This window comes from Eschrichtius robustus, chromosome 15 (genome assembly GCF_028021215.1).
Source record: "Eschrichtius robustus isolate mEscRob2 chromosome 15, mEscRob2.pri, whole genome shotgun sequence".
In the NCBI taxonomy this organism is placed as follows: domain Eukaryota; kingdom Metazoa; phylum Chordata; class Mammalia; order Artiodactyla; family Eschrichtiidae; genus Eschrichtius; species Eschrichtius robustus.
The window spans coordinates 32,216,865-32,233,424 of NC_090838.1; the positions used below are offsets into that span (position 1 = coordinate 32,216,865).

Sequence of the window (16,560 nt, forward strand, 5' to 3'; positions counted from 1 at the left end):
TGCTGTAATCATGCTAACATGAGGCCTTTACGGTAGTCTCTAGGACTGGTGTTCTCATATGAAGGGGAAATTTGGACACAGGGTGTTTGCTCTGTGATGATGGAGGCAGAGACTGGAACCACCTATAAGCCAAGGAACGCCAAGGGTTGCTGGCCATCACCAGAAGCTAGAGAGGCAGGGAACATATTTTTCAGGGTTCTCAGAAAGAACCAACTCTGCTGATGCCTTGATTTCCAACTTGTAGCCTCCATAACTGTTAGAGGATAAATTTCTGTTGTTTCAAGCCACCTAGTTTGTGCTACTTTGTTATGGCAGCCTGGAAACTAATACACCATACAAACTTCAACAGAATAACATAAGCAATTTTGACAGGGAGAGAGACAAGGAGAACCAGATTTTAGAACACTATACGCCCTCAGCCTAGAGATAAATATTCTAAACAAACAATGACCTCCAGTTAGTAGCTGAGTTCTCAGAGGCATAGGTTAACAATTCTGAAATTACTTTTATGTTCAAGGATTAAACAAGTAAGTAAATATACTGCCGATAATGGAAACCAGGTTTCCCTCTGTTGGAGAAGGAAGTTACACATACGGAAAGAAAAGAGAGAATGAACTTTATGGTGTTAGACTGGTATTGGAGGTATAAGCATGAAGTCATAGTTTTCAATAAAGATAGATGGGGGGTAGGGAAGGGAGAGGTGTGTGGGTATGTACATATTTATGTGTGCATACATACATCTATCTCCTGGCTCTATCCCTTAAGACAACCTAGTAGAAACTATGCATCAGTAGCAATAAACAGACCTAGCATTCAAAACAAAGTCTCAGGAACTCTTTCAGATTAAAAAACAAACAAACAAAAAAAAACGGAAGAGACCTGGCAACTGAATGCAACACATTATCCCAGATTTTCTTTTTCCTAAAAAGGTATTATTGGGGCAACTGACAAAATCTGAGTAAGGTCTGTGGATTAAATAACAGCCCTGTAGCAGCATTAATTTCCTGATTTTGATGATTGTACTGTTATGTAAGGCAATGAATGACATTTCATTGCTCTAACGAAATACACACTAAAGTATTCAGGGGAAGAGGGTATCTTTAAGTGGATAAGATAAGGAAAAGATAAAGCAAACGTAGCAAATATTAATATTGAGAAATCTTGATGAAATATTGAAATTCTTTGTACTATTCTTTCAACTTTTCCCCTAAAGTCTGAAATTACGTTAAATAAAAACTATAGGGCTTCCCTGGTGGCACAGTGGTTAAGAATCCGCCTGCCAATTCAGGGGACACGGGTTCGAGCCCTGGTCCGGGAAGATCCCACATGCCACGGAGCAACTAAGCCCATGCACCACAACTACTGAGCCTGTGCTCTAGAGCCCACGAGCCACAACTACTGAAGCCCGCACGCCACAACTACTGAAGCCCGCACGCCTAGAGCCCGTGCTCCGCAACAAGAGAAGCCACTGCAATGAGAAGCCCGCGCACCACAACGAAGGGTAGCCCCCGCTCGCCACAACTAGAGAAAGCCCGCGCGCAGCAACGAAGACCCAATGCAGCCAAAAACAATAAATAAATAAAATAAATTTTAAAAAACTATAAAAACTTAAAATTTAATTTAACATTGAAAATAAATGAATAATGAGCTCTACAGTAGAGAGGCAAACTTTCAAAAAATATTGCTGGAGAACTGGGAATTATTCTAAAAATTCCAGGAAGCATCTGTAAGGCAACATACATAATAGCACAGGCTCTAGGGAGACATAAACCTGGATTTAAATTTGCTCCTCTGTCATACAGCCCTAGGCAAATTACTTAATCTTTCTGTGCCTCTATCCTGTGAGATGGGGATGATGATACCATACCTACTGCACAGCGTTTGTTACTGTGAGGATTAAGTGAGACAATGCATATGAAGAGCTTAAGTACAGGGTCTGGCACAGTGTCCTAAGCAAGTATCCAAAAAGTGGCTGCTGTGACTTTTATCACCATTAGTGTTGTTGTTGTTATGTGAATTTGTGAATTTAAGAAAAATAATTCTACCATCTGGAAAAACACTAATAAGAAAGTGGATTCCTGGGACTTCCCTGCTGGTGCAGTGGTTAAGAATCCGCCTGCCAATGCAGGGGACACAGGTTCGAGCCCTGGTCCGGGAAGATCCCACATGCCGCGGAGCAACTAAGTCCATGCGCCACAACTACTGAGCCTGTGCTCTAGAGCCCATGAGCCACAACAAGAGAAGCCACCGCAATGAGAAGCCCGCGTACCGCAACAAAGAGTAGCCCCTGCTCGCCGCAACTAGAGAAAGCCCGCGCATAGCAACGAAGACCCAACACAGCCAAAAATAAATAAATAAATTAATTAATTATTTAAAAAAAGAAAGTGGATTCCTGTTAAGCCAAGTTCTGTACATTATCATTATTTTCTACTGATTTCTGGACCCGTTTGAATTCTGCTGCCAAATTCTCCCCTGTACCTCCTCTGACATAGAAAGCAAACTCAATATGATAGCTGTGTTTCCCCTAGTTTTTAATTTTAAAAGGACCTGTCAGTACTTCAGAGCCTATTAATGTTACTTATATACATGACACCTATAGACTTTTAAGACTAAATATGTATATATCAAAGATCCAAACTAAACATATAAAAAGGGTTCATCTGTTTACCTGGAGATTGATTTTATTTTACCTTACAAATAATAAACATTTTTCTCCATTTTCTCCAGCAAGTAGGATGGGTATGCTCAAAAGATTAGAAAGTTGCTTTGTTCCACAAAGTATAAGAACTCTAGGAACAGAACTCGTAAGCTGTGGGGTTTTTTGAACATTAAAAAAATGTTTTCACATAAAAAAAAAATCATTCTGGATGTTTTAGTTTATCATATACAATATTCATTCAGTAAAATATTTACCAAACATTTATGTTCATAGAGCTGTACAATGTCTCAAGGTTATAATTAAGAGACAAGGCCTCCTCCATCAAGGATTTTACAGTCTATGGTAGACATTATATTTAAGTTCAAAAAAGGCAATTCCTGAACTTTATTTCACTGTACGTGAGTAGTAACTGAAAGAAGGTAAGTTTAAGGAAATAATTTTATAAGCTTGCCTCATTCCACAGCCCCCAGAGTATCACAAAGCAAAGTCTAACACCCAAAGCACGTTCAGTATCTCTAGCAGCTCTATGGCATGTGTAAGAGTGTATGCGTGTGTACTGCGGGGAGAGGTGGGGGAGTGGATAGCAAGAGAGAGGACTAAGTCAGTAGACAGTATAAGAAATCAGTTGTTGCATTTGTTTTCTAGAACAAGAAAACATAATAGCTTATTAATTTTATTCATTTTAATTGCACAATACATCAATGTCTTTATAACAATTTTAAGTCCCTATTAATAAAAATTACAGGTATTTTAAGTACTTCAAATACATTAAACTACTTAATTTTTACAAGAACCCTATGAGGTAGGAACTATTACTGCCCCTACTTTGCAGAAAGGAAAAATAGGTAGAGAGGTTAATAATCTGCCAAGGTCACACAGTTTACTATGGTGGAGCCTCAATTTTAATCAAAGCACTCTGGGTCCAAAGTCCACATTCTTAACCACGACGCTATATGCTCTCTCTTTGACTTCCACTACCCATCGTAGAAACGATTAGGTTTCAAACTAAGCACTTATTTAGTCACTTTAACTTTTCAGGACATAAATGAGAACCAGGCATGGACAAAAAGTACCTTGAGAAGGTAAGAGAGATGACTCAAAGTTCAAAGGAAAATTCTTCTGATAAACTCACAGCATATTCACTTTTTCATTAGATGCAATTCTAACAAATCTGATTGTCCAATCTCCTGGCCAACAACACAACAGAAACAGGAGACAGAGGAGGCAGATATAAAGGGCTAGACCTCAAAATCAAGAAATGTGCCTTATCATTTATCTTAATATATGTCAGTAAATGTTTACGGACCTAAAGAGAAGCAACTAGGGAATTCCCTGGCGGTCCAGTGGTTAGGACTCCACAAGCTGCTCAGCGTGGCCAAAAAAAAGCAACTAGTGACACGGAGAGAGGGGGAAACGTCATTGTCATTCAGTCACTGTCATTTAGAGCCTTTTTCTGAGAGGCACCACAACATTTCTCTTTGCCATGAGCTGCTGAGGACAACTTATAACTATTAGTTACATTATGATAACTACACTACTCTCAGTATGTTATTTGAGGTGAAATGCATTTGAGAAATATTTACAAACACAATGGTTAAAACAATTTTCGCAATTTAAAGAGGATCTTAGAAAACTCACTTTTATGGAATCCTTTATTTTCCAATGTCATTGAGTATCTTACATTACTGTATCTATCTCTGATACCCAAATAATATGTCATTATCAATCATTATGTTAATCTTCATCAGGTTCTATAAAAAATATTCTTTGCAACAACCTACCTCAGGAACAAGTATTATTTTAAAAGCTAGTTTCAGTGTGGTATTGGCAACAAAATAAATAGGCAATTCCTTAAATTAAAACAGAAAGCCCAGAACAGAACCAATTATACCAAAGAGCTAGATTTAACTATTTAAGAAAAAAAAATTAAGTTCGATTTTTACTTCACATCATACATCAAACTAATTCTACATGGATCTAAGATCTAAATGTTAAAAAAAAAAGTACAACGAAAGTCAAAAGTTTATATGTGTATATAAAATATACACATACGTATGAATAAATAGTGGGATTGGCAAGGCTTTCAAAGCATAAAGCTTTGATAACCGTGTCCTATAGTTCAAAAGGAAAATGGGCACAATCAGATAATAACCAATCTTTCCACTATCAATTCCGTCCTCCTACCTGCTTATATACTCATCCTCTGCCTTATCTCCTGTTAAAATGAATCAAGTCTCCTTGCTCTTAGACTTACGCCTTGGATCCTGTCTCTTTTCATTTTCTCAGACTTTATTCCTGGAGTTACCTGCATTAGCTTCTGCAACATCTATTTCTTCTCCTCTACTGGTTTATTCTCACTGCACTGGCACAAAACATAACTGAGTATCATGTATTCTAGAAAAACCTTCCATAAACTCCAGGTCCCACTCCAGCTAATGCCCCATTTCTCTGCTAACCTTTTCAGCAAAAGGCCTTGAGAGGACAATCTTTCTTGCTATCTTCACTTCCTTTCCTCTCATTCTCTCCTTAACCACTAATCTGATTCATCAAAGTCATCAAAACCAATGCCCAATTCTCAATCCTCATCTTACTCCACATCTCTCAGCATCATCTGACACAGTTTAATCTCCCTCCTGCCTGAAAGACTTTCTTCTAAGGCTTCACTGACAAAACCCTCAGCAGATATTTCTCCTACCTAATTTGTTACCTGTTTTCAAGTTTTCTTTGCTGGGACCTCCTCCTCTAGCGGACCTCTAGTATCGAAATCACCCAGGGTTACAACCTGGGCCATCCTTCTCTATCTCTCCTTTCTTCTCAGGTAACCTCATCTACTTCCACGGCTTCATGGACCACCTACATGCTGAGGACCCTCAAATCTGTATGCGTAACCTAACTTCTCCTAAAGCTCCAGATGCATGTGTCAAACTGCCTATTGAACACCTCCAACTAGATATCTAGCAGATGCCTAAAACATACATAATAAATAGAGGATTACTGATTCCATCCACACTTCAAGTCTTCCCCATTTCAGTAAACAGTACCTAAAGTATCACCCAATTGCTCAGGCCAAAAATCCTCCAAAAGCTTTCCACTGAGCTTCAAGTAAAATCTAACCTCCTTACCACAGTGCCCAAGGCCATCTATAATCTAGTCCCTGACTAGCTTTCCAGCCCCCTTCCACACCCTGTTCCCGCTGGCTCACAATGATCCAGCCATACAGGCCTTCTCTCTGTCCTCAGCCTTGCAGCACTCATTCTTGTCTCAGAGTCACTGCACTTACCCTTGACCACCTAGAATGCTCTCCCCCCAAGACTGTCACATGACTATTGCCTTCTCATCGTTCAAGTCTCAACCCAAATGCCACCTGCTCTGAAGGTCTCCCTTAACCACACTGGCTAAAGTAGCCTCTGGCCACTTTCAACAACATTACCTTATTTTAGTTCATGAATTATCTTATCTGTTTACATGTTTACTGTCACTTTGAACTAAAATATAAGCTTCTCAAGGGTAAGAGTCTGCCTTATTTACCACTATTTGCCCAGCACCTAGACCAATGCCTGGCACGTAGCAGACAATGAATAAATATTTGTTAAATGACTGACACAAACAAGCTCTTCATAAAATAAAAATAAAAGGCCAAGAAGTATATGGGGAAAAAAGATACCCAATCACTGGAAGACAGAGAAATGTTAATTAACAGTAAGACATCAGTTTTTGATCAATACTAAAGATTTTATTATAATGATACCCTTTTGTGGGCAAAGGTATAGGAAAAAAACCAAAAAACAAAAAAATCAAACCCTGGAAATGTCAGGCATAATCCCTAGTATATGTCAAAACTCTTAAAAATGTACATATCCTCTGACCAGCTAATTAATTTATCATGACAAAATAATCATATGTACAAGGACAAAAGATGTCCTCATAGGTACATGATACATAATAAATAGAGGTACATGGTTTATAATTGTAAAAACTTAAGTGTTATAATCATTAGGGACTGATTAAACAGCTATAATTTATATTGCTGAATACTATGCAGCCAAGTAAAAAATGGTGGTGTAGAAATACTAACATAGAAAAAAAATTCATGAAATGCTTTTCAAATGAAAAGAAGATGTACAAAATAAACCCATTTATGGATAAAACACACTCATGTACATATACATGTGTTTGCATCTTTGGTAGGCAATGGCCAGGCCAGCTATAGATCTGAGGACATAGTAAGAAATGGAACACAAAACTACCGAACAGTGTCACAAAAAATAATTGCCTTTTCTAAGAAGAGTCACACCACTCGCTGAGTATTGATGATGTCCCTCTGCAAGCCTGATAGCATAAATGGCAGCAAGCCAGGTGTTTTGTGGTTGACAAATCACTCACTGCACGGACCACCAGTCTGGGTCACCTCTGAGGACCTGGGGAAGCACTGGGGAGCTGCGCCCACTCATGGTATTCTTCTCTTACTTAGCCTTTGCAATGCTTGTTTACCGGTTCAGCAGTAAGCATGCAAATCAAGCTGATCTCAGTACATTCTTATCCATCTCTGAACTCTGCCCAGCCCTTTGTGGTCTGCGTAGGTAAGTGTGTGTGTCTCTGTGTGTGTAGTATATATGTTAGGTGTTTGTACAGGCATACCTCAGAGATGTTGTGGGTTTAGTTCCAGAAGACTGCAATAAAGCAAGTCACACTAATTTCTTGGTTTCCCAGTACATATGAAGATTATGTTTACACTAACTGTAGTCTATTAAGCAATAGCACTATATCTAAAAAAAAAGTACATACCTTAATTTAAAAATACTTTATTGCTAAAAAATGTTAACCATCATCTGAGCCTTTGGCAAGTCGTAATCTTTTTGCCATTAACATCACTGATCACAGATGACCATAACAAGTTATACTAATAATGAAAATGTTTGAATTATGAGAATTGCCAGAATGTGACACAGTGACACGAAGTGAGCAAAAGCTACTGGAAAAATGGTGCCAACAGACTTGCTCAATGCAGGGTCACCACAAACCTTCAATTTGTAAAAAACACAGTATTTGTGAAGCACAGTAAAGTGAAGCCCAATAAAACTAGGTATGCCTGTACATAAATACACAAAAAAATCTAGAGAAAATCACTAAAAGTCAAGTGTTTATATAGGTGGCAGAATGATGAATGATGTTTAGCTTCTTCTTCTTGGTTAATTGTATTTTTTTAACTTTTATTACAATGATCAAACATTGTCTTTGCAATTTAAGTTAAAAAATGTTACAGACTGATGCTTAATCAAAGAACAATTGAGAAAATCAAATCTAAATTAAAGCCACAGGAATAAGATTAGAAGCCACAGTGAGATACTTAGACCAAATTCACATTTAAGTAAACAATTTTGTCCAAATGTCCAAAGAAGTTTTCATCTAGCTTCAGGTTCAAACTGGATATCAGTTATAAAGAAAAAGGGGGAAAAAAAAACCCAACTTTGGATGCAAATTCTTAAAATCATTTCCACTACACTTGACTATTTCAGATTTAGTTTCTGTTTTTCGAAATGTCAAAGACTGGATATCAGAATTGTAATTTAGAAAAATGAGAACATAACCCCACCAACAAAGCTGTCCTCTTCCACCACATGCCAAATCAAACTTTAATCTTATCAGTCTTCTAGAACTAACCACTAACTCACAGAAGAACACACTAAATGATCCTACAGGGGGGGCAGCTGGCAAAACCCCGACTGAGGGAAAATCCTACAGGACAAATAACCAAGTTTCTTCAAACAAACAAACAAACAAAAGGCAAGGAAAAAGACAGAGATGAAGGCAGAACCTATGGATATAAAAGAAATTTGAGACACATCAACTAGTTACAACGTGTGAAACTTATTTGTTATTAAGAAGCTATTATTAATATTGTAAGAGACTACAATGGTATTGTGGTTATTTTTTATAACTGTATTAAGGCATACTTTAAAATCATGTAATTCATCCATATCAAGTGCATAATTCAATGATTTTTTTTTTTTAGTAAATTCACCAAGTAAGTTCACTGTAAATCAGTTTTAGAATACTTCCATTACCCAATAAGATCCCTCATGCCCATTAACTATTAATCCTCCCGCCACATACACCAGCCCACTAATCCACTTTCTGACTCTGTAGATTTGCCTTTTCTGAACATTTCACATAAATGGAATCATATAATATGTAGTCTCTTTTGTCTGGCTTCTTTCACTTTACATGTTTTTAAGGTTCATTTATGTCACAGCATGTATCAACAGTTTGTTTCTTTTTATTGCTGAACAGTATTCCATTGTATGGACACATTTTGTCTATTCATTTACCAGTTGATGGGCAGTTAGGTTGTTTCCAGCTTCTGTCTATCATGAATAACACTGTTGTGAACATTTGTGTGTGAAAGTTGTTGTGTGGGTAGGTACACAAGAGTGGAATTGCTATGTCATTATGGCAAATTAAGAAACTTTTAAAGAAACTTTTAAAGTGCTTTAGATATATTAGCTTATTTAATCCTTACAACAACCTTAAGAGGAAGTTACTATAATTATCCCCATTTTAGGGATGAGGAAACAGAGGTCCATCCGAAAAGCTTAAGCAATGTGGTCAAGCCAGACTAGAATCAAAGTAGTCTGGCTTTGGAGTCTGTGCACTTAACCACTGTGCCATATACTTCAAGCTCACCAACAAGTTAAACATTTCTCACAGGATATAAACAAATTAAAACAAAGAAATTAAACGGAAAAATTCAGGGGGAATTCCCTGGCGGTCCAGTGGTTAGTACTCCGGGTTCCACTGCAGGGGGCCCGGGTTCAATCCCTGGTCAGGGAACTAAGATCCTGCAAGCCACACATGCAGCCAAAAAAAAAATTCAGGTGACTGCTATGAACACACAAGTAGGGAATCCAATGTTAACCAAATTTAAGTGTATATCTAATAACATATATGGTAGTAACTCTTGTTATCTCTGAGTGGCAGAATAGGAATAAGCTTTTTTCTTTTTATTTAATTGTGTTTTCTTTTATTACAATGATCTGTATATACAAGGCAGTGTTCAAGATGAACATAACACAAAAAATTCACTAATCAGGAAACAAATGACTTGATGAACAATAAGATTTTAAGTTCCTAATTTTTTAAAGGAAATTTTAAGATGTCCTGAATGTGTACTATGCACCGACGCTAAGTTGAGTGCTGTGGACATAAATTCGATTAAAACTTAGGAACAAAGAAAGGCAACTCTGGAAGCACAGCTGTGGTAAGTGCTACTCCAGAGCTATTCCTGCAGGAGTCATCTTAGTCAGGGCAGGGGTCAGGGGAGGAAGGCTTCCTGAAAGAGGAGGCACTAAACTGATATGAGGGAATGATGTATGCACATACTGCTACCAGTTAGAGACTACTTCATCAATAACATAGCCACTTCTTAATGATTAAAAATGGAGGCCCTGCTGCAAATGTCAAACCTTTAATTTCTTTCTTAACCTCAGATTTTGTCAATTTCAAATTTCCACTAAACAACAGGAGAGTCAGAGAACAGAAAAAGCTTTGTCATGTGATGGTAGAATATAATTAGAATATAAAAAATCTGTAAATACCTATAACTTAAAAAGTATTTTTTTAGGGCTTCCCTGGTGGCGCAGTGGTTGAGAGTCTGCCTGCCAATGCAGGGGACACGGGTTCGGGCCCTGGTCTGGGAGGATCCCACATGCCGCGGAGCAACTGGGCCCGTGAGCCACAATTGCTGAGCCTGCGCGTCTGGAGCCTGTGCTCCGCGACAAGAGAGGCCGCGATAGTGAGAGGCCCGTGCACCGCGATGAAGAGTGGCCCCCACTTGCCACAGCTGGAGAAGGCCCTCACACAGAAACAAAGATCCAACACAGCCATAAATAAATAAATTAATTAATTAATTAATTAAAAAAAAAAAGTATTTTTTTAATTCATTATATTTGAGTGTGGTTTGATCACAGTCAGTCAACACATCCTTCAAACTTCATCTTAATAGCACTTCTAAAAAGTCTACTGATGATCTAAATCAGGGGTGGGCAAACTGCAGGCGCAGGTGGCCTGGTTTGCTAAGAATGGTTTTTCAGCAAAGAATGGTTTTTATATTTTAGGAGGATGAAAGGAGAGAGAGAGGGAGGAAGAGAGAGAGAACTGTATACAGAGACTAGCTGTGGTCCAAATAGCCTAAAGTATTTTACTATCTCGACTTTCATAGAAAAAGTTGCCTACACTTAAAAAAAAAATAAAATTACTGGATGTATTTGTGCCCATACTGAAAGGCACCTTCAGAAAGGCACTATCATCGCTGTGGAACTCAGTCTAGACACTAGTACACTTACTTACTTATGGTGGGAGGGAGAAAAAGAGGGAAGGGTATGTAGTTAGTTCAGAAAGACATGGGTTTTGCAGGGTGGGGCGGGGGGGAATTCAGGGATAGAATACAGTTGAAGCAGACGAAAAATATGGAGCAGTCCTAGGGGCCTGACAAGCTACTCAAGGTGGAAGGTAGCTATTACAATATTAACGACCTGTGAAATGTGAGAGCTAGGTTTATTGAGGAAACCGAGACTCAGAGCTGAAGTTACTTGCCCAAGTTCACAGAGCAGGAGAGTGGGACACGAAGAGCTGGACTACAACGACCAGATTTCAGTCCCATTCTTCCCACTGCGTCACACTGCCCCTCATCACTGGACAGCGTTAACCTGGAAATACACCGCTAACGATGTGTGACAAGGGAGCTCAACTGCGTCCAGAAGGAACAAAGTCCGCTCAGGAGCTCCCCTCCCTCCCGCAATTACTAGTTATTTTTCAGGGAAGAACTGGGCAACATGTCTACAGGTCTCAAAGAGGTGAAGGAAAGAGTAGACACCAGTCCTATTTGCCAGATGTTGAGAACAACAAGAGAAGGTTGACCAAACATCATTAAAACAAGCCTGGAAGCTATCCAGTGGCTGAGAGCAATAAGAAACACCAAATTTCAATGAATTTACCTGGTTCCAATTTTATGACTTTAATTGCTGCCAATTCACCGGTGTTAACATTCCGTGCCTAAAAGAGAAGAAAAGATAATTGTGAACAAAGCTTTCATAAAAACTTCATAAAATGTCATTTGAGCTTTTATTTATTTTCAATTATTCAGAAAAGTTTTTTAAAGCAAGAATTGCAAAAGTGATTTACATTTACAAAACAAACAGTATATTCTTCAAAATGAATTTCAACATTAATCCATGTATAAATTTAATAATGGTGATAATAATAATATTGTTAACAGAAGCACAGACCTTAGTATACATCAGGCACTATTCTAAGTGTTTTTATATTAATTCGTTTAATCCTTACAACAATCTTATGAGGTAGGTACTAATATTATTCCCGTGTTGCAGATGAATCTGAAGCACCAACAAGTTAAAGAACTTGCCAAGGCCATCTAGCTATTAAGTGACAGTGCTGGGATTCTAACCCAGGCAGTCTAACTCTAGAGTCTGAGCTTTTTTAAGCATTACATTCTATTGCCTTTCATTCAAAGGTTTGTTAAAATTTTGAATTAACTAGCTTTAAACTTTTAAATTTAAAAACTTCATAATATGAAAAGCAAGCACCATTTTTTAACTGTAAAAACAACCTCCCTGCATCTGTTTAAACACACCTGATAGTACAATGAAATAAGTACAGTTAATACAAACCAAATATATTTTTACAAGCCACATACTAAAAATAAAAATCAATCCATAATATTAGATTGCTGGTGTTTACAGCCATAATTATGTATAAATAAGCAGAAATTGTCTTTTCAATTTGTATAAAAATGGCAGTTACTTTTGTCAATTTAAAATGTTTTATAATTGAATCAGAATTTTCAAAATAATGTTTTAAACTATGAACTGAAACTTAATAAATTGATTTTCATATCAACCAATGAAGACCAATATATGCAATTCCCTGATCACAGAAAAATTCATTCATGTGATGAGAATAATACTTAGTTGTAACACTTCTTATTAGTGGATTGGTAAAGATCAGTGAATCACCCACAAGGGATGATAACAGCATTAACGTCGGAATCCTTCTAAGAATACTGGGGCATTAAAAAAAAAAAAAAATCAGTTTCTAAGAAGATATATATGGGACACAGTCACTGCTGAAACATAAAATTTAACCTTTAAACTCAAAGAAGAACAAAGGTATTAAAAAATATAAATTAAGAAAACATTAAAATAAAATTTTCAGGGAAAATTCATTCCTTTTGAAAAAAAATCCCCATGACTAATAAACACTTAGGATGCCAACTTATTACAGGCAGTTCAAAACAGATTTCAACATTTATTTCAAACTAAACTTAATTTCCATTATATGAGACAGACAGTTCAAATAGTGCCACATAAGTATTTATTCCCTTCCCTAGGAAGAGAAGGTACACACACACACACACACACACACACACACACACGGAATAGAAATTCTGGGAGCATTTTCTAAGGAGGATGGGGCAGAGTGTACCTGTAAAATATTCAGGACATCACATCAATGTTAGTCATAAATCTTCTCAAACACTCTCAGAACTCGTTGCCTTTCCTCACACTGAGATATCTTTTCCCTGTTAGGCTCCTCCTTGATACTCTGTCCGTTAACCCACATCTTTTTTAGCACTTCTCCAAATAAAATAAGACAAAACACACTACTCTCTCCAATTCTCAATTCTCCATTTAAAAATCTTGCTATAGTTTTGTTTTCTGTTTATTGAAAATAAACTCAGAGTATGCACTAGCAAAAAAAATGAACTCAAAGAAAGCTAGGGTGATTACTTTTACAGCTGAAGTTCTGTTCCCAGCTTACCACAAGAGGGCACGATCTCTATTGACAACACAAGTTACACAAAGTGTCCAAAATGGCTGCAGTACACAATGTACTCTTCTAAAAATAGGTTTATTAATGGTTACACCAGCACATATTTAACAGAAAAACTATGACAGTAAACTAGTGATAACTAGCTTACTAAAGTCAATTATTTACTATAGGCTTGACTTATGAATACAATTTTTCAAAATTTAAATCAGTCTAGAATTTTCTAAAGGATAAAAAGTTTTAAAATACTGGAATTCTCCAATATGTAAGCTATTTGACAGGCAAGATAATTCACAAAAAGGGAAGAAGAATAACAAAAAACCCTCAGTAAACCTGAATTTCTGAGCTTTTTCCCCATCAAAATCCTTATGTTTATTAATGGAAGGTGTTTAAAGCATAATGATTCATCAAGAATCTTGGTCCTCTGGCTAAAATAAGTCATATTTTGCTGTCTCTAAACTCACAGCAGCCAAGGTTACACACAGGTAAATTTAAAAATTAAAATTAACTCTAATACTCTGTACCTGCTATTCTTTTTTTCAATCACCTAGAGAAACTGATTAGGAAAAAAATGAGAGCAAGGTAAATATTATAAAATATTACCGTGTATAAAGTTAAGAATTTCTAAATCAGTATCAGTAACATAAAATTTACAGATCTGCCCAGGGCAGAAAACTGAGGATACGTATTCTCAGCTTCTAGACCCAGTCTTCTGCCACATCATTGATCTGACCACCATTCTCACATGCTCTGAAAGCGATGTTCAGATCATGTTGTTCTTGAGTTTAGAACTCTTCAGGAGTACACACCATTGCTTTAAAGACACAAATTCAAATTCCCTATCAGAGAATTTAAATTATTTACTAAATACAGCACTTTTTATAACAGCTTTATTGGGATATAATTCACATACCATGAAGTTCACCCTTTTAACGTGTACAATGCAGTGGTTTCTAGTATATTCACATAATTATGTAACCATTATTCCTATCTAAACGTGAAACATTTTCATCGCTCCAGGAAGAAACCCCCAGACCCATCAGCCGTCACTCCCCTACTCCTCCCCCTCCCAGACCCTGACAACTAGTACTGGTCTACTTTCTGTCTCTGTTGAGTTGACTATTCTGGATATTTCATATAAATATGATCATACAAAATGTGGTCCCTTGTGACTAGCTTCTTTCACTGAGCTTAAGGTTTTCAGGTTCATCCATGTTGCAGCACATATCAGTACTTTATTCCTTTTGCTGCTGAACAATATTTCATTGTATGGCAATTCCACATTTGTTTATCCTTTTATCAGTTGAAGGATATTTGGGTTGTTTCCATTTTGGGCTATTATGAACAATGCTTTTATGAACACTGTGTGGACCTATGTTTTCAATTCTGTTGGATACAGACCTAATAGTGGAATTGCTGAATCACATGGTAACTGTATGATTAGCTTTTTGAAGAACTGTCAAACTTTCTTCCAAAGTGGCTGCACCATTTTATATTATCGCCAGCAATGTATGAGGATTCCAATTTCTCTACATCCATGCCAATATTTATTATTACCTGGCTTTTTAACTTTTGTTTTCTTAGTGAATGTGAAGTACTATCTCTTTGTGGTTTGACTTACAACTCACTAATGGCTAACAATCTTGAGCATCTTTTCATATGCTGGTTTGTCATTTGAATTTCTTTGGAAAAATGTGTATCCAATTCTTTGCCCATTTTTAATTGTCAATTTTATTGTTGACTTGTAAGAGTTCTTTATAAATCTTGATATGTCTCTTATTGGTTACATGACTTGTAAATATTTAATCTCACTCTGAGTTGTCTTCGTTTTCTTGATGGTGTTCTTTGAAGCACAAAACTTGTAAATTTTGATGAAGTCCGACTTACCTATTTTTAGTTACTTGTGCTTTGAGTATTATAGCTGAAAAACCACTGCCTGGAACCCAAGGTCGCAAAGATTTTCTTTCCTATGTTTTTTTCTAAGAGTTTTATAGCTTAGGTCTTCCATTTAGGTCTCTGATCCATTTTGAGTGACTTTTTATATGGTGTCAGGCAGGGCTCAAATTTCACTCCTTTTGCATGTGGATAGCCAACTGTGAAATACAACATTTTAACTGTAAAACCATTCACTACCTGGCCCCTGTCTATATTTCCAGTCATTCCTTAATTTGCACTTTATGCTCTAGCCAAACTAAACAACTGGCCATCTCCAATGCTATCCACACTTTTTGCCCTTTGGCACTTAATGCCTAGACAAACGCTTTCCCTAACTCCCTCCCCTGGCCTAACTTCTAGATGTCTTTTAAAGCTCAACTTAGGTTATTATCACTTCCCACCAGAATTTTCCTGATCCCCATTCAAGTTTAGGCACCCCCCCCCACACACACACACTCCCACAGATCCTCAGTAACCTTTCTCAAATGGGAGTGGGCCTGGTGAGAAAAATCCTGCAGATCTAGAGCTGATCTCAGTTTTAGAGGAGCTCTTGGAAACTATTACATTTCAAAGCTGTCCCAAAATTCAGTTTGATTCAGTCAGCCTTTTAGAAGCCATTCATATTAGCATTAATTTGGGAAAAGGTTTTTCTGAGATGATTTCATGCAAACTGCTGAGTTATCTCCAACTATCAGAAAAGTATTCCTTGAGTGTGGGAATGGGAGTAAACAACATAATCAAGAATGGATCACTAAGCAGCAAAAAAAAAAAAAAGTGCTATGTGTTATATAAAGTGAGTTAAATAACTATCAGTAACAAATCTGATCATCTACGATATACCAAGCACCTTCTGGTATTCAAAGCTTACTACTCAGAAGGGGCTGTCCAACGTGAATATGAAGAAAGGTTCTGAAATGGGAGTGAAAAAATGCAAAGTTTAGTGCTGGCTCTGCCAGTAACAAGCAATGGGATCTGAGCAAGTAATTTCCTTGTGTCTTCTCCCCCCAGTTTAAAAATAAGAAAGTGAAAAAAGACTATTTCTAAGAAGGTTCCTTCTAATTCTGAAAGTCAATGTTTACATCAAATAATTTAACTCTAAATTAACAGATTCCAAATACTGA

At 37.1% G+C, this 16,560-nt stretch overlaps 1 protein-coding gene across 2 annotated transcripts in view; it reads right to left on the reverse strand.

Moving 5' to 3' along the window:
- MAP4K3 (mitogen-activated protein kinase kinase kinase kinase 3) overlaps positions 1-16,560 on the reverse strand; it is a 199,060-nt gene that overhangs the window by 133,150 nt on the left and 49,350 nt on the right. For both annotated transcript variants that reach the window (XM_068563911.1, XM_068563912.1), the window contains exon 2: positions 11,653-11,710. In XM_068563911.1, the coding sequence (XP_068420012.1) occupies positions 11,653-11,710 (58 nt within the window). The remainder of the gene's footprint in view (positions 1-11,652; positions 11,711-16,560) is intronic.